The 24,000-nt window shown below is 32.8% G+C and overlaps 2 protein-coding genes across 5 annotated transcripts in view; one reads left to right on the forward strand and one right to left on the reverse strand.

Moving 5' to 3' along the window:
- Positions 1-24,000, forward strand: part of gcn1 (GCN1 activator of EIF2AK4) — a 779,792-nt gene that overhangs the window by 711,714 nt on the left and 44,078 nt on the right. The gene's annotated exons all lie outside the window — the stretch shown is intronic.
- Positions 1-24,000, reverse strand: part of cux2b (cut-like homeobox 2b) — a 339,662-nt gene that overhangs the window by 172,560 nt on the left and 143,102 nt on the right. For all 4 annotated transcript variants that reach the window (XM_009303733.5, XM_073910044.1, XM_073910043.1 and 1 more), the window contains one exon: positions 22,769-22,816. In XM_009303733.5, the coding sequence (XP_009302008.2) occupies positions 22,769-22,816 (48 nt within the window). The remainder of the gene's footprint in view (positions 1-22,768; positions 22,817-24,000) is intronic.

Below are 24,000 nucleotides of genomic sequence, written 5' to 3' on the forward strand. Positions count from 1 at the left end.
AAACATACAAAAAAAGCTAATAAAAGGAGCCCGCATTTTAGTCATAAGTGACGTGTGTTCATCAGTCTTGAAAAGCAGGATCCGCCACTGCTGTTCATCTGATGTCCTAGATTCAACTCGCTGCGTGGACACTTTGTCACTAATGCAAAGCAGCGAGCAGTTCAATGCATGTTTACTGTGTTTTACTGGGGCTGAAGGCTCCGTGTAGAATTGGTTTGACATGCTTTTGGACAACTTAGGCAGCTTGTAAAACGAGCATCTAATTAGCTTACGCATACAGTTATGCTTTCTGCAAACCTCATATGCAAAGAGCAAATTGGCTTCTAATGCACTCCGACTAAATATGCAGCTGTTTGCATTTTCAAAACAAGCACTGTGGTGCTGTCGTACATTTTTGCACATGGCGTCGTTGTAATATTTACATTTTTCCAATGACATTTTATGCTTTTTTAAGCAAATTATTATTATTATTATTATTATTATTATTATTATTATTATTATTATTATTATTATTATTATTATTAATAATAATAATAATAATAATAATAATAATAATAATAATAATAATAAGTGCATTCATGCAAGGTTTAACATTTAAAAAATGCCACACTAATAACAAAAAAATAAAACTAAAACTAAAGTAAACTAAAAACTGACAGAAGAGGTTTGTGTTCTGCCTTAAAGGGCACCCAGGTTACCCCTTTTTTCAGATTTAATATAAGTCTTTTGCGTCTCTAGAATGTGTATATAAAGTTTCAGATCAAAATACCCATCAGATTTTTCATTATACCTTTTACAAGATGCTGTTTTATACTGATTTCCAGCAGGGGGTGCTTTTGTCGTACTGCGCCTTTAAGACGAGTTTTTCCCGCCCACTTTCTCGCCCACTACATGCCTCCTCCCTCAGCTGCGTCAGACAACAGACAGACTTAAAGGAAGAAGGTCTCACGTAGTGTTTGTGAGATACTACAGTAAGAACTAACCTTTACTAATCAGTATTGTGAAGTTGCATTGATGAGTCACACACAATATCGTTACAAAGTTAACGTGCGCGCACACACACACACACACACACACCCACCACAGATGACACACACACACACAGGCAGGCAGACAGAGCGCGCTTAGCTTAGTTAAGGCTAACCTCAAGTACTGTGTGGATATCTGTTATGCTAATGTACACAATAAACCTGATTTAACTTCCACAAACCGGGATTGAAGCGTCTTATTTTATAATTGTTCTGACACGCGGCTGTGCTGATGAAGTAAAGCTGAAGTAAAACGCTGTAATTAATTACACACATACTCTGTTTTAAAACACTTTAAACATGTGAAACTCACTCTTAATCACATTTGATGATGATTGCTGATCCTAGCAAACAGAACAGACCTTTTATTCCCGGTTGCTTTGCGTATGTCTGCCTGGTTTTGTTGACATATACACGCGACTACCGGAACATGTTAATGCGCGCAGCTGTCAATCAATTCGGTAGGCGGGGGGAATCGCACACCTACGTAATGGTGCGATCGATTTGAAAACAGCTCCAATTGGCCGACCCTTTTTTTTGTAGTTAAATTGAAAAAAAAGGACTGGGTGTGTTCATATCACGCCAGTATGACGGTCTATACACTACACCAACACACAGATCTGTCCAAACAGCTTGAAAAGTAGATTTTTTACCATAGGTGCCCTTTAAATATTTCCTTGTCCTCAGTAAAGCTGTGTTGCTACCTTCATTTTTTAGACTGCTCTTTGCATTCCAACAGTTGGATTGTTAAACTAACCTGTTAATTAGTTTTACTTATCTGATGTATTTGATTATGGTTTTTGTACGCTAAATGTGCCAGTTCAAGCTGTTTTCTGACATATGCTGCAGTGGTAGACTAATCAGCGCACAGTAAAGCAATCTGACTAATAAAAACACTCTGGGCTATCTGACCAATCAGAGTAGAGTTAGGCCATCGGACTAATGACAACTGACTGGGCCACCTGACAAATAAGAGCACTGTAAAGTCATCTGACTGATCAAAACACTGGGCCACCTGGTCAATCAGAACAGTGCAAGGTCATCTGACCAATCAGAGTAGAGTTAGGCCATCTGACTAATGACAACTGACTAGGTCAGCTGACCAATAAGAGCACAGTAAAGTCATCTGACTAGTCAAAGCCCTGGGCCATCTGACCAATCAGAACACATAGGGCCATCTTACAAATCAGAGTACAGTTAGGTCATTTGACAAATCAGAGCAGTGTATGATCATCTGACCCTATCAGAGCTCAGTCAGACCATGTGACCAATGACAATTAATATGGCCCTCTGACAAATCAGAGCAGAGTGGAGAACAGCCTTCTGACCAATCAGAGCAAAGAAGGGTCATCTGAAAAATGTGAGCAGAGCAGAACCATCTGACCTATAAGAGCTCAATCAAACCATTTGACTAATGACAATTAACAGGGCCATCTGACAAATCAGAGCAGAGCAGGGCCATTTGACCAACCAGAGCAGAGAACGGCCATCTGATAAATCAGAGCAGAGAACGGCCATCTGACAAATTAGAGCAGAGACGGGCCGTCTGACCAATCAGAGCAGAGAAGGGCCATCTGACCAATCAGAGCAGAGAATGGCCATCTGACAAATTAGAGCAGAGAACGGCCATCTGACAAATTAGAGCAGAGACGGGCCGTCTGACCAATCAGAGCAGAGAAGGGCCATCTGACCAATCAGAGCAGAGAACGGCTATCTGACAAATCAGAGCAGAGAAGGGCCACCTGACAAATCGGAGCAGAGTAGAACTATCTGACCAATTAGAGCTAAATCGTTTGACTAATAAGAGGTGACTGGGCTATCTGACTAATCAGAAGAGAGTATGACCGTCTGACCAATCAGAGCAGAGTAGGTCAATTTTACAAATCAAAGAAGAGTAGGACCACCTGACCAATCAGAGTACAGTTAGGCAAGCTGACTAATGAAAGCTGACTGGGCCATCTTATAAATCAGAGTAGGGCCATCTGATCAACCAGAGCAGAACCATCTGTCCAATCAGAGCTCAGTCAGACCACTTGACTAATAACAATTAACAGGGCCATCTGACAAATCAGAGCAGAGCAGGGCCTTCTGACCAATCAGAATAGAGAATGGTCATCTGACCAATCAGAGCAGAGAAGGGCCATCTGACAAATCGGAGCAGAGTAGAACCATCTGACTAATTAGGGCTAGACTGTTTGACCAATGAAAGCTGACTGGGTCATCTCATAAATCAGAGGAGGGCCATCTGACCAATCAGAACAGAGTAGGACCATCAGAACAATCAGAGTTCAGTTTTACCGTTTGTGTAATGACAAGTATCTGGCCCTTCTGACATATCAGAGTACAGTTGGGTCATCTGACTAATGACAGCCGATTGGGCCATCTGATAAATCAGAGCAGGGCCATCTGACCAATTAGAGTAGAGCAGGGCCATCTGACCAATCAGAAAAGAGTACGACCATCTGATCAATAAGAGTTTTATTATACCATTTGACTAAAAACAACGGTTTGGCCCTTCTGACCAATCAGAGTACAGTTGGGTCATCTTACTAATGGCAACTGATTGCACAATCTGACCAATCAGAGCAGAGTGAAGTCATTCGACTAATCAAAACACACTGGGCCCTCTGACTAATCAAAGAGGAGTATCGTTATTTGACCAATCAGAGCAGAGAAGTCTGGAAAATGTGGGGTTCAGAGCATACCTGCCAACACTATGCTGACAATCTGCCACTATGCTGACACACAGGCATTTGTAGCTCCGCCTTCTTTTGAAAAGAGCACTTGAATTTAAAGCAACAGTCACCAAAACAGACCAATAAGGATCAAAGCCTAAGAGGGTCAGTTTTAAAGAGTTATAAAACATTATTCGTGTGGTATTTTGATCTGAAAACACACACACACACACACTCTTGCGACATCAGAGACTTGTTTTACATCTTGTAAAAAGGGGTGCAATAGATCACCTTTAACATATAAAAAACAACAACACTTTAAACATTCAGTGTAACACCACAATATGTTGATTGTAAATCTCCTCATGCATAAAGTTGTGCCTTCCACACACTAAAACCACACACAGTAAACAGATCCCGCTAGAAAAATCACCCGAGACCTGGCGGCGAAAACACACACACACACACACACACACACACACACACACACACACACACACACACACACACGTTTTCACATTTGACTGCTCTCCCCTTTTCAAGTGTACAGTAGTAATGCAGTGTAGATTATGCAGGGCTAAAGATCACACGTCTGTGAAGCGCATGTGTGAACGTTCCCCCACACACACACACACGAGAGAGAGGAAAAAAGACACAAAGAGCAGAGAATCGGAGATCACACCCCGCTCACACACACACACACACACACACACACGTGCCGGACACGGGTGATAAAGTCAGAAGAGGAGAGTCCCGCTTTCAGGCCTGCTGCAGACTATTTATATCAGCCCCATGTGTGTGTGTGACAGGAATACCTAATGGAGCTGCTGATGGTGAACCTGCGGACCATCACACACGCACACACACAGTGTCATTAGCACATTACAATGTGTTCCACCAACTAAATAGGGGCATTGAGGTAAAGATGAAAGTTGTAGAGCACAGAACTCATTTTCACATTTCCTGAAGTGAGCAGGAGTGCTGTTTGTCTGCGCAAAACTGGGCTTTGGGGGTTCTGGGAGGCTTTAATTGCATTGCTGAGGTGTTTTCGGTGCTTTCTGGACACATTCAGAAGAGTGTAGATCACTGTGGTATTTTTAGATGTTGCTTAATGTAAAGAAACAGCATTATTGATAATTTATGGTGGCCTTTAACACAGGTTTAACGTTTGGACTTACAGGATTTCTTGCTATTGTTATAGAAACTAAGACTTTTTGAAGTTAAAAAAACAGCATTCATTCATTTTTCTTTGGCTTAGTCTCTGATTAATCAGGGGTCACCACAGTGGAATGAACCACCAGCTATTCCAGCATATGTTTTAAGCAGCGGATGCCCTTCCAGCTGCAACCCAGTACTACAAAACATCCATACACTCTCACACAGACTCATATAATACAGCCAATTTAGTTCATTTAATTCACCTATAGTGCATGTGTTAGGACTGTGGGGGAAACCGAAGCACCCGGAGAAAACCCACACCAACATGGGGAGAACATGTATACTCCACATAGAAATGCCAACTGGCACAGCCGGGACTCGAACTAGTGACCTTCTTGCTGTGAGGTGACAGTGTTAACCACTAAGCCACTGTGCCCGCCTAATTTGCCAGTCCTTTGATTCTTGAGTATTTAAGTATTTTTTTGTGTGATTTCACATTTCTGTGTAAATTTGTGTGATTTTTGTCGTTTTAAATCACAAATCTTTTAAATAAAAGTCAATAAAATGTTTTATTGTAATAAAATAAGGAACAAAAATGAAATACTAAAACTAAATGTAAATATAAATCAATTAAACGTAAATAAAAATGACCAAGAATGAAAAAAAGTTGCAAACAAAATGATTAAAACTTTAAAATGCCGTTACATAAGATGAATAAAACTAATATATAAAACGTATAGAATGAAATAAAAATTATACACGAAAAGGATTTAAAAACTAATCCAAATACAATGAAACATGCAAATGTGATGAAATAATAAGCAAAATTATGAAACATAAAAGGCCTAAAATTATAAGATATAATAAAGGTAATAAATGTAAATTAAACAATAGAAAAATTAAAAACATTGTATATACAATTATAATAAAAAAAAAACATAAGGAAAATTAAACAAAGAAGAAAGGGAAATAGAAAATATATATTTAAACAAAAATCATATATAAAAACCATATATAAAAACCATATATATATATATATATATATATATATATATATATATATATATATATATATATATATATATATATATATATATATATATGATTATGATTTTATATATGATATATACACACACACACACACACATACACACAGAACAATAAAAAATCATATATAAAACATAAAAAATAATATACAATTCAATAAAAATTATATATAAATAAAAAAACAATAACAAATCATATATATATATATATATATATATATATATATATATATATATATATATATATATATATATATATATATATATAATATATATATATATATATATATATAATATATATATATATATATATATATATATATATATATATATATATATATACAACAATAAAAATTATATCTAAAACAATAAAAATCATATATAAAATTATATAGAATAAAAGAAAAAATAACAAATTGAAAAAGATTTCAAAAGGTATCTACAATACAATAAAACATTAAAACATGATGAAATAATAAGCAAAATTATGAAATATAAAAGCCTTAAAAAAAGGTCAATTAAACAATGAAAAAAGAAAAAAATGAATTATAGAAAAAATAAATAAATATAAAAATCAAATAAAAATATATAAAAATAAAAAACTTAAAAAAAAAAAAAATATATATATATATATATATATATATATATATATATATATATATATATATATATATATATATATATAACAAAAAATATGTAAATATATATCATAGCAATCTATTGATAAGATCTGCTTTTCGTTAAACAGAAATTGGGTGAAAAAAAAATAAACAGGGGGGATAATAGTTCTGACTTCAACTGTATATATAAAATAACACTGCTAATCCGCTTATTAAGTGTGACGCCACACAAAGCAGCTACAGGGTCCACGCTCTCTATCAAACTGTATGGGGAGACTCAACTAATGGTAATAACAAATGTTCACAAAGCGCTTTAATACTTTTAAAAAACACAATCACAGTATATCACAAATCACAATACATATATACATATATATCCATGTCTAATATCTGGTGGCAAGAAAGTGATTAATTTTTTATAAATTCTTCAAATATCAGTGTCGGTGATGCAGCAAGTCCAGAGGCTGTTTTGTACACCATGATTATATATAAAATTAACTTTAATGTGACTAAAAAGTGGTCATAATATTTTCTCAATTCAAATGAGTAGCGGCTTGAACCCAAAAACAGTACTTCATACGTCACGACTTAACAAGCGGATAGGTTTGTTCAAATAATTCACTAGAAATACAATATTGCAATATTAGCGATACTTACTTTAGCAAACAGCGCTAAAAAGAACAAGAGTATTCATGGTAACACCAGTTACAAAAGTAACATTAGCATGCTAACTCCGGAAAAATAAGAACTTTCTAAATGTGACTATGCATCATTTCAAGTGGTGTTTAAGACCATCTGAATGACTCCGGGAGCTGAAGATCAGGTAAATCTAACAGTGAGCATTTTAAGTCCCTTGTTAATATGTGAAATATGCATATTAGCGAGTGCACTGAATAGCTCAGCAGTAACTGTGGTTAAACTGTGCCGTGATTTGCAATTAAACCTTGAAAGGTTTTTTGCTAATGTTTTGATGAGATGCGGATGTGTGAGCTCACCGAAGCAACTCAATAAAATCAGCACAAGACAGGCACAGTTCAAAATACTCAATTCAAGGATTTTCTATGGTTTTATTTTATGTACTGTACATAAAAAAGTGACAAAAAGGTCCAAATATTGCATATAATAGTATATATTATTAGGATAGTTATATAAAACTACGACAAAAAAACACAGAGCTAATATATTTTCTGGAAAAAAGAAAAATATTTGTATATATATTGCAATTTTGCAGTGTTTAAATCTTGTCATCACAGCAAAACAAATCAGACTAAGGCATAACACATTTTAAATGAAATGTTTAGAGCTATATTTGTAATGAATATTTAATAGACTCTCCTTAGATTGGTGTTAACTATAATGGGGTGGGGCTAAACTGTCAATCATACAAGATCCACCAATCCCAAACCACAACTTTCTGATCAAACCCCGCCCACATGAGGTCACAAACATTCATCACAAGAAAAAGAAATAAATATAAAATAAAAAAATAAAATATTTTTTTATTTTTTATTTTTTTTAAAGCATCAGAAATTTTAAATAAAATTGAAAATAAAACTTTCATTGTCATAGACCTTTTTTAGCACAGTTTTAAATACCTATTTCTATGTGTCAATTACCATTCTTCTATTTATTTATTTTTAATTGGCTTAATTTTAACCATAATACAGATTTAACCATAATACAGATTTGGATTATTGCCTTTTTTGGTTTGGAAATTTGTTTTATGTGTATGTATTTATGTCTGCATGTGTGTGTGTGTGTGTGTGTGTGTGTGTGTGTGTGTGTGTGTGTGTATAATAAATTAAAAAAAAAAAAAAAAAAAAAAAAAAAATATATATATATATATATATATATATATATATATATATATATATATATATATATATATATATATATATATATATATATATATATATTATTTTATATATTATATTTATATTTATATTTATATTTAATATATATATATATTTATTAATTTATTTTATTTTAGCATTTTTATTTGCTTTAGTATGTCCTTGTCATTACTCTTCAGTTTTTCCTTTTTACTGACAATATTGTTGTCATTGCTGGCACTATTATTGATACTTTTATCTAACAACTTGTATATTGTTTTATACATGTATATCTACGCACTTTGCTATATGCGGATTGTCTACGGTATGTTTTTTAGTGTTTTAAAAAATACAAAATAAAAGAAAATTTGATGAAAAAAATAATTATTCAACATGTCATTTATAACTCATTAACTAACAGTTTATTATATGATACAGTTGATAATGATCTATTACTTGTTATAACGGATAGTTATTCTACAGCAGGGGTCACCAATCTCGTTCCTGGAGGGCCGGTGACCCTGTTTAGCTCCAACTTGTCTCAACACACCTGCCTGGGTGTTTTAAGTAAACCTAGTAAGATCTTGATTAGCTTGTTCAGGTGTGTTTGATCAGGGTTGGAGCTCAAATCTGCAGGAAACTGGACCTCCAGGGACAAGTTTGGTGACCCCTGTTCTAAAGTGTCACCAGAAAATGGATCGTCAAAAGCTTTAATCTGCTGAAGAGAGTTTGAGAGATTGTTTGAAGCGACGAGGAGAATGTTTCTGAGGGGAGCTGATACCAAGATGACGTGGAGGAAGAGTAACTTCCAGTATTTTGTAACAGTGAGTATTATACTGTCATTGCCTTTATTATATGACAGCTGTTTACGTTTCAGTTCTTCTTACCAAGTAACAGACAAATGCGTCAAATTGTAAGGATAACAGAGTTACTGTATTTAAAAAGTAATGCATTACAGTATGTTACGTTTCACGTATGTTTTGTAGTATTTTTTTTTTGTTGTTTTCTGCTTTGCGCTTTTCTCTCTCTTGTTGTGGTGCTATCCTGCTTCAGGTGTGCTACCATTGGTCGGGTGAGCTGTCATTCACCTTCGTCACTAAATCGGCGCGTCAATAATGATCGGGTCCGCGCAGTATAAAACCGGTGCGCTTGCGCTGTTCTGGAGGAGCGCTTTGCCTGCCAATCTCCTCACTTGTGTCGGCCGGACTGTTTGTTTGTTTGTTCCGCTTGATTCGTTTGCGAGTGCTGTTTTCTAGTTTTCTCCCTGTTTATGTTGATTTATCAATTAAACTTGTGCTGCTCTTGTTAATGTATAGTGAGATTTTGAACGATCTTTATGAGAATTGGATTACCTGAGATCTTGTTTTGCTAATGGCTAACAGTGTGTACTTTACGAGAATTCTAGCATTTCGAGCAGCTTAGTAAAATTTTGTATTAGTTAGTTTTTGGAGGCGTTGCCACATGTGTATTTATGTTTGGGAGTTATGAAGTTTAGTTAAGCTACGTGCTGAAGATTACGGTTTTGTTTCTGCATTTTTCTTTGTTCGGTCAGTTTAGTGGGTTGGGGTTTAGTTAGTTTGTTTTGTTATATTTATTTCTTTGTTTTGGCAACACTCTTATTTTTCTTTATTTAATTCAATTATTTAAAATTACATTTATCTTCCTTCTTACATTCATTGTTTGACATTATCCATTAATAAATACTTACTTTTTGTTTCACTTATCAAGCGTATGTGTCTTCTCCTCATTCACCCAGCATCAATAGACTCACTGATTGTTACGTATCATCCCTTTAATTATTTAACATCATAAACACGTAACACAGTATTAGATATTGTCAAAAGTAATGCTGTTACAGTAACGCAATACTAGTAATGCAATATTGCCCAACACTGATTATAGTTCACTCTAACATACATCACAATAAAAACCCAGACTTTAAGGCATCACAAATTTTAAATTAAAAGAGCAATATTTCATAGCAATATTAAAACTTCTATTCTCAGATTGAGGCTAAACTGTCAATCATACAAGATCCACCAATCGCAAACCACCTGATTAAGCCCCGCCCACATTAATTCACTAACATTCATCACAACAACACAGAAGACTTTAAATGCCTTTTGGAGCAGCCTGTTCGACTGAGTCTTTTTAAAATAGTGTGTGTGAGACGCGCCCCGTACACACACTCACTACAGCAGAGCATTAGGCCCTCATGACAATTAGCCTGGGAAAAGGTTTACGACCGCCAGGCCCACAGGAGCGTACAAATCGGCACAGCCGGAGGCAGCCAGCAGAACAGGAAGGTAATTACAGCTCTTCTCATCATAACGCTGAGAGGAAGCAAGCGACATAACGCACTCTTCCCCCCCGCGCAAGCTTCTCTTACATACTGCGGTAATTAATTATCGTGCCTTTACTCTTTGATTTATTCCGCGATTCATAACATATTTATACATTCAAGATGAATTATCATTTCCTTCAGGAATTAATCAAAAAAACGAAAGGAAGGACCGGCCCTGCGTGTTGTCGCTGGATCAAAGACTGAGACTTACCTTGCGGCGGAAATATTCAGGCCACACCGCAAGGTCAGAGGAGTTCACAACTGGATCAGCGCTCATGATTTATGGTGTTTTATGTGTTATGGTCATCAACAAGTATCAAAAATATACACTCGGATTCAGCATGAATGTCAACGTGAAGTAATATTAATGTGATATCTTTTTTGAATAAAAAATAGGGTCTTGAAATGATGAAATGTAGGGCGAGGCTTCGTCTTCTTCATTGTGATTTTATTGGGTGGCAAAAAATGTGCACTGTGATATTATTTATTACACTTCACAGGTGGAGAACGATACTTTATCACTGTGGTCAAAATACTTTTTTAAATACACACCCATCTATTATACACACCAGCGCTGCTTTTATTTCATTTAAAAGTTTAATAAAAAAAAAAAACTTATATTGAGAAATACTATTATAATAGTTTTGCACATATTTAGAAATGTAAATTATTGCTGGAAAGCTGAATTTTCAGCATCATTACTTGAGTCTTCGCTGTCATTATTATTCAGAAATCATGCTAAATGACAATTTGCTCCACAAAATACATTATTAAATACATTTTAAAACAAAAAAAGATAATTATAACAATAATAATAATAATAATAATAATAATAATAATAATTTTTAAACAATAAATTTTTTTAAAGATAATTTATTTTAAAATTGTACTTATTGCATTTCTTTACAGTCTCTTTTAAACAAAAGATAATTTTTGCTAAATAAATGCAAATAATGTTTATGTTTACATTTAATATTAATAAAATATTAATAATGAATATATAATAATACGATTAAAAACAATAATTCATTATAATAATTATAATCATTATAATAATTCATTTATATATATATAAAAATAATAATAAAGATAATGATGATAATAATAATAATAATAACAATAATATTCTCAATATATTATTGAAAACCATGACATTATTTCATTATTACTATTTTTAATAAAGATCATTTATTTTAAAATTGTTATTTACTAAATTAAAAAAAACATCTTTACAGTCTCTTTTAAAATAAACTGCTGCTAAATAAATGCAAAGAAAAAATATTATATATATTATACATATATACTATTAATAATAATAAAAACAATAGTTTGTTTTTAATAATAATAATAATAATGAAAACCATGACAATCTTTCATTATTAATTTTATTTCTTTTAATACAAATCATTTATTTTAAAATTGTCATAATTGGATTTTTTATATATATATACTGTCTCTTTTGAACTACTAAATAATTTTTTGCTAAATAAATGCAAAGAAAGTATTATATATTATGTTAATATACTATTAATAATACAGGGTGATTAAAAAAGAATACCGCAACTTTCGAGTTGATGTCACTTGAGTGTCTGACATTTTTTATGGTTATTTTTTCTTTACAAAATATAAAAACACACATATATACACGTTTTCACTCACCAATAAGTTTATGTTACTCAATTAAATACACAAATCAAATAAAGTACCCAATATTACCAATACATCCCCTAAAAATAAAAGAATGTATAATAATAATTTATTAATAATAATAATCTCAGCGAAGTGCCTCAATTGCACTAATGTGTGCACGTGTGCAGAAAGCTTACTGGTCAGAAGCAACTTTTCTTTATTTTATTTTATTTTATTATTATATTTTTAACTTTTTACCAGATGAATTTTTTCATCTGTAATTTTATTTTATTATTATTATTATTATTATTATTATTATTATTATTATTATTATTATTATTTTCAGCTGAACACTTACTGGTCAGAAGCAATTTTTCTTATTTTATTTTTTATTTTTTTTTATTTCATTTTATTATTTTATTTTTTTTATTTTATTTTTAACTTTTTACCGGATGAACACTTACTTGTCAGAAGTATTTTTTTTATTTTGTTTAATTTTATTTTATTCTCTATTTTATTTAAATTTATTTTAACTTATTTTATCTCATTTTATCTTGTTTATTTTATTTTATTTTATTTTATTTTATTCTATTTTATTTTATTATTATTTTGTATTATTTAACTTTTTCAGCTGAACACTTACTGGTCAAAAGCAATTTTTAATTTTTTTTTATTTTATTTTTTTTTATTATTTAATTTTTTTATTTAATAATTTTTATTTAATAAAAATTTTTTATTGCAGATGAACACTTACTGGTCAGAAGCAACTTTTCCTTATTTAACTTAATAATAATTATTTTTTTAAATACAAAAATAAAATACAACATACATATATACACGATTTCACTCACCAATAAGTTTATGTCACTCAATAAAATACACACATCAAATAAAGAACCCAATATTACCAATAAAACCCCTCAAAACTAAAGAATTTATCCTATCCCATTCATCTACATTCCCGCGCATCCCCAATGGGCTCCGCTCCCAGCGAAGTGCCTCGATTGCACTAATGTGTGCACGTGTGCAGAAAACCCATCCACTCACACAGATGAATAATTTACTGCTGAGTGTCTTAAATGTTGTTGTGAAGCACCGGAGACCCTCGTGCCCCAGAAAACAGGTGTCTGACTGCGAATCCCCACAAGCTGCTGCTATGCTAGAGATGAATGCTGGCGTTTGCTAGGCCTTGTGCAGTCAGCTGGATTGCGCTTTTTTACCTCTTCGTCTAATATAATGGCGGGTGAAGATTTGTGGGCCGCAGGGGTTAATGGCACGAAACCGAACCCAGTTGCTAATTACATGTTCCGAACTATTTATCAGATTCTCCATCTGCACAGCGCCACGACTCTCATTGTGCACGCTAAATTACTCCTCGGATTATCTTTGTAAAGCAAGTTTTCATAATTAGGGCCCTGCGTGGATGTTTTCTCTTTCTGCGAGCGCCAACAGACACCGAGAAAATGAGCTGACTGCTTAATTCAGGCCTGACATCTTAAACCGGGGACACAAAAGCATCTGCTCGCAGTCAAAACACCTGGAAAGAAGGCCTAGGGAGATCATATTGGGGTATATATTGTAATATTTACTATATATTTTATGGAGATCTCTATAGGGAGTGACAAATAATCAAGTGTTTCAGAATATCTGTATTATATCTATAAATATTATTGTATATGAATCCTACTGGACAATGGTTTATCAGAATCTGTATGTTATAAAGCTATTAAATGAATAATTATGTTGACTAATTATGTTTGCTTAAGAACAAAACATCTGACTTATTTTTCTGGCTTCTCATGCTAGGGCTTTAATGTGACAATAGGGTATTCAAAAGTTGATTGTAGTGTACAAACAAAAGTTCTATACACACTTCAAGGTTTTTATTTAAAACAACCAAATATATTGGAAAATGACTGAAAAATATATCTGTATATTTCCAGATTAATTAAATTAATTAATATTTATTTATTTATTTATTTATTTTTTTTTTAATTTATTTTATTTATTTATTTATTTATTATTTTTTTTATTTATTTTCAAATGAACACTCACTGGTCAGAGGCAACTTTTGCTTTTTTTTTTTAACTTAACTAAATTTAATTTAATTTAATTTTTAAAAATATTTTATTTTATTTTATTTTGTTTATATGAACACTTACTGGTCAGAAGTAGCTTGTCCTTATTTTATCTTATTTTATTTTATTTTATTTTATTTATTTATTTAATTTTTTTTTTCAGATGAACACTTACTGGTCAGAAGTAACTTTTCCTTATTTTATTTTATTTTACTTTATTTTACTTTATTTTATTTTATTTTATTTTATTTTATTTTATTTTATTTTATTTTATTTTATTTTATTTTATTTTATTTTATTTTATTTTATTTTATTTTATTTTGAACTTTTCCAGATGAACACTTACTGGTCAGAAGCAATTTTTCTTATTTTATTTTATTTTATTCTGTTTTGTTTTAATTTAATTTACCTTTAAATTAAAGGTACTTTATTTTTTAACTTTATTTTATTCATTTATTTTATTTATTTTAACTTTATTTTATTCATTTATTTATTTTTATTTATTTATTTAATTCCAGATTAACACTTACTGGTCAGAAGCAACTTTTCCTTATTTAACTTAACTTAATTATTTTATTTTTAACATGATTTTCAAACACTTAATTTAATTTAATTTTTAACTTTTTCAGATAAACAGTTTTTCTTATTTTATTTAATTATTTTTATTATTTCTAAATTAAATTAAATTAAATTTAATTAAATTTAATTTAATTTAATTTAATTTAATTTAATTTAATTTAATTTAATTTAATTTAATTTAATTTAATTTAATTTAATTTAATTTAATTTAATCCGGATTAACACTTACTGGTCAGAAGCAACTTTTTCTAATTTAACTTAACTTAATTATTTAAAATAATTGGAAAACCCAAACTATTATCCAATAAATACTATCCATCATTATTTTATTCCACTGCAACATATCTGCTGATAATTAAAACTATAAGCACTTAAATATTAACCTCATCTAAGACACATTATTGTACACAAAGTCAAAGCAATGAGCACAGAACGACATCTTGAAAAGCGGAAGAAAAAGCTGATATTCCAAAGCTGACTTATTAAAAACAACTATATCAACTGTATGATTTGCTAAAAGTATAAATATATTGCTAAAATTACTGCCAACTCTGACAAATTCAACAGGATTTAGGGATCTCATCCTTTTCTTCACTCTTGACAGAAGTATTAAGGTGAACGCTGTGTGGCGTTACACTTCTCAAAGCCAGAGAAAAGAAATCGCCAACACTTCAATATCAGACCCAGCAGTGCGGTCGACTCTATTAAGACACACACACACACACACACACACACACACACACACACACACACACACACACGGTCGGACGCGAGCCTCCTCGCAGTAAATTTTATTAAAATTACCTTCATTATAAGACACTCTTCATTATAAAACCAAAAAGTGCTGCCGGTCTCCCAGGGCCTTTGGATTAATAAGGACAGCGATGTATTTTAAGCCGTAAACTCGACTTCTTACTGTCCTTAATCTCCTTTCCACTTCACAGGCCAAATTAACACCTCTCCCCGGCTCTGACGGGACCTCATTAGCTCCTCCGCTCCGAAAGAGAAAAAGACGAGGACCAAAAAACCAAGGAAAAGAGACGACCAATGACAGCCACCAGCTCAGGGATTAACCCTTTCAGAAGAGGAAATCTGGGTCGACGCGTGTTTCTAATCAGCCGCCTGCTTAACGATAATTAGCAGGAGGGAGGAGAGGGAGGGACGCGCGCAAATGAAACACCCGAAAGAAAAGAGAAACCTGTCATGTCGCAAACACTTCAAAGCCAGCCACTTCTCTTTTAAAAAGTGGCACGATAAGGGTCCTAAACCACCGGGGACCCCAGGAGCTGGAGGAGGGAGGAGAACCAGGGCCGAGGAGACCCAAAACACACACACACACGGATGCTTCAGAGGGACACAAAACACACAAACACACACTCCACCTACATATCGCTGCAGTTCAAACTTCTCTGCCGCAGTAAGTGGTCCCTGTGAAGTTTACCCATCATGCACTGCTGTCAGGGCTGTGAAATTCGGATTTGTATGAAATGCATGGTGCTGAAGTAGAGTATAGGGATGATAATGAAGGATTGTGACACCTGTTAATCAGCTGCATCACTCCACTCTGCTACTCAGTGCCAGGGCTGGATTAACCAATGGGCATTATATGCACAGGCCCAGGGGCTCATGTGCACTTGGGGCCCTGGGGGGGGATACTGATTTTGGAGAGTCTATTTAGGCTAAGAGCAAATAGCGCACATCATTGGGTCACTGTTTGATTGACAGAGTGTAGTAGTGGTGTAGCTCCTAAAGTGCATGGCAACATTTTTGATGCAATTGATCATGAACCTGGTACAAATCCAGCATCTAACGAACTCATTCTTCTTTTTTACCCCGGTACATATCAGATTGTAAATTCGTTTATTCTTGAAAGAAAGGAAATAATTTAGTTTAAAAATGAAAATAATAAAAAATGTGATACAAGTCACAAGTGGCTTGTGGGTATTTAAGGTTTAGCTTATTTTATATTAGTATTTTTTTTATCAAACTGTGTGCTTTAAATGCTTTAAAAAATAAGTTAAATCTCTGCAAACTATAAATATTTGTACTAAATATCATTAATTTAAAAAATGCAGGCAAAACATTATAGATTAATTTTATTTAAAAATATATTATATCATTCTTATTTTTTAATTTAACTATAAGGGCACGGCTGAGTAGGGGGCCCTGCAGGACAATGTGCCAAGGGCCCTCTGAAGTCTTAATCTGGGCCTGCTCAGTACCATTTAAAATAAAAACAAAAAATGACATATAACTATCAGTTTAATACACCCACGAGAGTAGTGTATGGTCAATCCTGGCCAGGACACTTATGAAAAACGGATTTTAATTATTACAACTTTTTAACAATATAATTTAGTTTACTTTGATTATTATTAAGGAATGTTTTTTTTGTTGTTGTTGTTGTTGTTATTATATTATAATAATTATTATTATTTACAACAACAACAAATATTAATAACAACAACTACTACTACTACTATTATTACTATTTTTTTAATTATTATTATTAATATTATTAACAAATATTAATAACTATAACAACAACTATTATTATTCATTCATGAATTAATTCATTCATTCTCTATTCGGCTTAGTCCCTTTATTCATCTGAGGTCGCCACAGTGGAATGAACCGCCAACAGCTTGTGTTTTACATCACTGAGAAAACTATTATTATTATTATTATTATTATTTTTATTAGCTCAAGTGGTTTGCAGCACGAGTTATTCCATGTATACTCGTTTATACAAGTGTGTACACGGAACTTTTGCCTGTGTTATGGCACCTTGCTGCGATATTAGTTTCCCTAAACAGGATAATAAAGTTGAGTCTGAGTATTATTATTGTGTAATAAAAACATTATTGTTGTTGTTGGTTGTTATTAATATTATTTCATTCTAATCATTATTATTATTATTATTATTATTATTATTACTATTATTATTATTTATATATTATTACATATATTTTATTTGTATATATTTATTCATTTATTAATGATAATAATAATAATATTATTATTATTATTGTTATTATTATTATTATCATCATCATTATTAATGTATTTATTTAAATATAAATTTTATTAATAATAAATAAATAAATTGTTATTATTATTAATATTATTATTATTATTTGTATTATTATCATTATCATTCATATATTTTATATTATAATATGTATATATTATTTTTATAATGTTTAATATTTCTTATATTATTTATAATATTTATTTATTTTTCTGAATATTTTAATTTATTAACATGTTATTATTTTTAGTACAGTATAGTATCAATATTTATACACCAATTATGATATTTATACACCAATGCTGTATTTATTTTCCTATTAATTGTATTAATAACAAATAAATTATTTGTATTATTAATGGTAGTATTATTATTATTGTTGTTATTGTAAGTAATTACATTTTTATAATAATTATGAAATAATTAAATAATTATAACTAACGCTAAATTCTGTTTAAATTCTACCAATATTATTCAGTGCTGTTTATACACATTCCTGTTCTTTGCAGTTTTGTTCTACCGCTGTTTATGTGTTCCATATTTACTGTAACAAAAACATTTAACAAAAAAGACAGTGCCACTGCATTACAGCCCAACATCATTCCAGAAGTGTGTCCAGCTAGATTCTCCGACAGCACCGCTCTCATTTCAGTACGCCCGAGCATTTCTGGATCACAGACGAGCTTTGCAAAATATGATTTATGATGTGCTGTTTAATGGCTCTGAGAGGAGATCAGATGACTTTCTGGACAGGAGCATGTCAGGGAAGAAACGGCAAGTGCAGCATTACAGCGGGATGACAGAGAGAGTGAGAGAAAGAGAGAGAGAGAGATTCAGTACTCCTGCATCTTAATGGAGGAGAGATGCTACTTAAGTCTGACGGGAAAATGATACCAGTCAATACAGCCAGAAGAGGAGGGGGAGATGGAGGACTGGTACAGATGACGTGATGCACACTTATTTCCATGCCAGCGTCCAAAGCATTTGCTGTTTACATCAGACATACAGTTGAAGTCAGTTGTATTATTAGCCCTCCTGTATATTTTTCCCCTCAATTTCTGTTTAACAGAAAGCTAAACATTTCTAAACATAATAGTTTAATAACTCATCTCTAATAACTGATTTATTTATCTTTGCCATGATGACAGTAAATAATATTTGACTAGACATTTTTCAAGACACTTCTATACAGCTTAAAGTGACATTTAAAGGATTAACTAGGCAAGCTATTATATAATGACAATCCAAAACAAATATTGCTTAAGGGGGGCTAATAATTTAGAAAACGGTGAGGGTATAGATGTTTCTTGTGGGTTGTGTGGGTTGAGGTGAATTTTTTATGTTAGCTGTCGGATTTTCATTGTATTGATGTACACTTGACAAATGATAATAATCGATATACTGTTTCTCTGGGTAATGAAGTTTGAAGTGTGAAAATATAGTCATTGTGTGGTTAATAATGGATAATGAAATGAGGCCCCGTTTACACTAGTGTGTTTTAGTTTTAAAATGGCGTTTTAGATCAAAAACGATCCGTGTACACACTAGCGTTTCACACAGCGTTTCTGAACATATCTCCGTCCACACTATGCCACCAAAAACGTATATCACGTGACCATTCGCGCACTCTGGGCATGCACGTTCTAGTGTAAACAGAAAGCATGCGTCTCGCTCGGCATTTGGTTATTGTTATTCAACAAACACCGGTTAAACAATAAACGAGATGGCAAAGAAAGCAAGAGAGGTATTTTTGTGGACAGATGACGAGGTCGAGTTGTTACTAAACGTAATTAATGAATAACTGCACAATGGCGCCTAAAACAGACAACAGTGCAAACAACGCTCCCATTTCTCTGTCCATGTTGTTGTTTACAGTGAAGGCTGGTCTGCTGTATTCCGGTAGCGTTAAAGCCATGTGTTATAGTCATGTGATAGGGGCTTGACGAATAAGGGAAGGATACGCAATAACACAAAAAGCCCCAATCAGATAGCAAATCTCAGCAGCCCCACCTCCGTTTTCAGATGTCTCTGTTTTTCCTTCATCCACACTGAGACGGAGCAGCAGCGTTTTAGAATGAAAACGGCCTCTCCAGCGTTTTCGGAACGCTCCGTTTTTGGCGTTCGAGAACTACGGCGTAGTGTGGAAGGATGGCGTAACCGTATCAAAACGTATGCGTTTTAAAACGAAAACGCATTAGTGTAAACGGGGCCTGAAAGTGGTCGTCTAGGTAGTGACAAATTGTAATTGACTATGGGATAAAAGGGTGTAGTGAGAAGATTGTGTCACACACTGAGGAAGGCATTGTGCCAAAACGTCTGTGTCTTTTAGGGCCTACTAACACTATGCCATCGGTACCGTGCCCAGGTCCGTTTCCTGGATCGTTAGAGAAGTGTGAGTGTGCTGAGTGCCCGGTTCACTTGGGCTTTGGCGCGGTACGCTTGTGTGTGAGTGCAAAACGCGCCAAAGCCCGAAACTGAAAGCAAGACGTGACTTTTAAGGGACTGTTTCATATGGATTTATTAATCATTCTTACTGTTCAGTGAATGCAAACTGCCGTCGTTTATTAAAGACGAGAACTCCTCACAGCATGACAGCTGCGCACCTTCAGCAGACCTCCTCATTCCTGCAGCACGAGAGCTTTATGACTGTTTATGAGCACCAAGAGTGGCGGTTCTGTTCGTCGAAATATCTGACTGCGTGTCACCGCATCCCTAAGGACTGTTTGGCGAAATATTTGACGGCATATCAAACGACTGAAACTATATAACTAGAGAAATCTCCACTGTGCTGCTGAGTGAGAGCGCTTCTCACTAAACAGAGCAGCAGGGATGACGTAAGCGTGCCGAAGCCCGTTTGTCGTGTGAGCGCGGGACAAGCGTGCTTTGGCCCGGTTCGAGGCAACTGTACCTAGTGCGAGTACGGCCTTAATCACCTGTAGAATGTAAGAAAAATAAAAAACAGTACGAAGCAGCATTACTTGAGTGCGAATCATTACCTTTTTTGAACAATAGCATTGACAAGACTGACACACCAAACCAAAGAAGTTTCTAAAAAACCGCAAGCACGCAGGGCAAACTTCAGCAACTCTACGCACATGGCTAATAACTGGCTTAAAATAGTTTTAAAAAATAATAAAATCTGCTTTTATTCTAGCGGAAATAAAACAAATAAGAGTTTCTCCAGAAGAAAAAATATTATAGGAAATACTGTGAAAAATTCCTTGCTCTGTTAAACATCCTTTGGGAAATATTTGAAGAAATAAAAATTGACAGGAGGGTGAATAAATCCAAGTGCATGCAGAAACAATGACGGGTGACTAAATGGAATCGCTTGATTTGGGTGTTTGAAAGGGCTCCTGTCATGCTATTTCCCCCATTGCATCTTTCTTTGGTGTGTGATAATGTTGCTGTCTGAAAAAGATCTGCATTCACAAAGTCACTCCATTGAGTTTTCTTCCAGAAACGAACACATCCCAAGCTTTGTTTCCATCCCATTCTTATGCGGATTTTGGAATATCATGAAAAAAAAAATAGCCTAATGAAAATCCCAAAGAGCATCTCACACCTCTAAAAGCCACAACATGTTCACTGTGTATCATCTTCAAGTTTATAATTCAAGTTTATTTGTAAATATCGCTTCACTTATTGTTGCATTACAATCAAATTTGGAAAAGTTAAGATTATTAGTTGCCATAATTTTATTAGTTACTAAAAACTTCAACTCATTAACTAGTAACTAATAGCTTTTAACAGTTAAAGCTACTGTTTATGAACATAGTTAACCTGCAGTTATAAAGTGTATAGGTGATGTCGATGTGCACATGTTCAACTTCATGTTCTTGAAGTAATTTATTTTATGAGAAATGTATTATATAAAAAGGCCCACATTGGCTTTCTTCTTGACCTGGTGTTTGCAGTTCTAAGTTACAACAGAATTACTTAAATGTTTTAAGTAGAACCAACTTGTCACTTTTAAAGCAATGGATTTAAGCAATCCGCTTTTACAGTGGCGCTTCGTTGTTTTTTTTTTTTTTTGATGAATCAACTTTTAACTCAAGTACCTTAATAGATTTTATGTAAGTTTAATTGACTCAAAAAAAAAAAAAAGCTGAGCAGCAAGTTGCCTTACAATTTTAAGTCCATTTTTGACCCAATTTTTTCGGTAGTGAAGCACCACTTACAAAGTCCACCATGTAAATAGCAAATGCACCATTGTGCAACACAACTGACTCTCAAAGGGAATGATAGAGGAGACTCTGATTGGTTTATTCTCAAAACACACCTGTAACTCATTAACGCCCCATTCACACGGGGCGTCAGCGTCAACGCTTTCCATTCACTTTGAATGGGTGACGTCTGGCGTTGCCGAACTGCATTGTGGATCCGTCGGCACCGCTTCGCCGATGGAAGCGTCAGCCAATCAGATCTCTGTATGCAAATACACCAGCTAGACATTGGCCTATTGCTGATGCTGCTAAGACGCAACTTTAGACACGCCTTCAGTCAAGCGTTGAAGCTGAAGCCCCGTGTGAATGGGGCGTAAGAGAATAAGGACAACCCTATTAGACCATGCACCATATTTTTCCATCCTTAAAATAGTAAAAGTGGATTCTGACATGCCCTTAATCATTTTGTGCCATGAGCTTTAGACTTTGCGTCTGGATGGTTTAAATAGAGCCCTACATCTCTGTTTTAGATAAGGTGGATGTGATGATATCTGCTTTAAACCATGAGCACTGATGACTGACCTGAGCTTGGAAACTCTTTAGGACGGGCGAAACCATCTCCAGCACATCCTAAACAGAGAAAAAGACACAAATCTGATTAATTAAAAAAAATAAATTAATGAATAAACAAATAAATAAAATGGTATTACATAAGCCATACTGCACTGTAAATAAAAAATTAAACACAACATAAAACAAAAAATAAATCAGTTAATAAATTAATAAATTAATTAAAATAAAACGGCATTGCATGAGTCAAACTGCACCCAAAATAGAAAATAAAATAAAACACAACATAAAATACAAAATAAATAAATGAATAAAATAGCATTGCATGAGCTATACTGTACGCTAAATAAAGAATAAAATAAAACACAACATAAAACACAAAATGAATAAATAAAATAAAATGGTATTGCATGAGCCATACTGCATCCTAAATAAAACATACATTACATAAATAAATAAATAAATGCCTTAATAAAATACCAAATAAATAAATAAATGCCTTAATACAATAAAATAATAAATAAATGCCTTAATAAAATAATAAATAAAACAATTATAATAATAAATAAATAAATGTCTTTGCATTTTTAACCTTATTTTTAAGTGAAGATTCTGTGATTATTTTTTTTTACAAAATGAATAAATAAAATAAATAAAATGGTATTGCATGAGCCATACTGCATCCTAAATAAAACATACATTACATAAATAAATAAATAAATGCCTTAATAAAATACTAAATAAATAAATAAATGCCTTAACACAATAAAATAATAAATAAATGCCTTAATAAAATAATAAATAAAACAATTATAATAATAAAAAAATAAATGTCTTTGCATTTTTAACCTTATTTTAAAGTGAAGATTCTGCGATTATTTTTTTAATAAAAACATCATAATGCAAAAAAAAAAAAAAGTTTAAGTATTTTGGTAATAGAAAACATGTTTATTGTAGCATTATTATGTTATTAATTTACAATTTTAGGATAAAATGTAATTTTTTGTTATGAACAAAACAACACCATACTGAAAAAAATTATTATGTATTTTTAAAAGCAAGCTTTTTATTATTGTCTTTAAACTTTTTAATAATTATTTGTTTTGGAATTTAAAAAATACAAATTTTAAATTTGACATTTTGCTATCATTAAATATAAAATAAAAGGAATACATTAGTTAAAGTTATTTATTGCAACTTTTACATTATTTTTAAAAGACAATTCCAGGATAAAATGTGCTCAT

This window comes from Danio rerio, chromosome 8 (genome assembly GCF_049306965.1).
Source record: "Danio rerio strain Tuebingen ecotype United States chromosome 8, GRCz12tu, whole genome shotgun sequence".
Classification (NCBI taxonomy): Eukaryota; Metazoa; Chordata; class Actinopteri; order Cypriniformes; family Danionidae; genus Danio; species Danio rerio.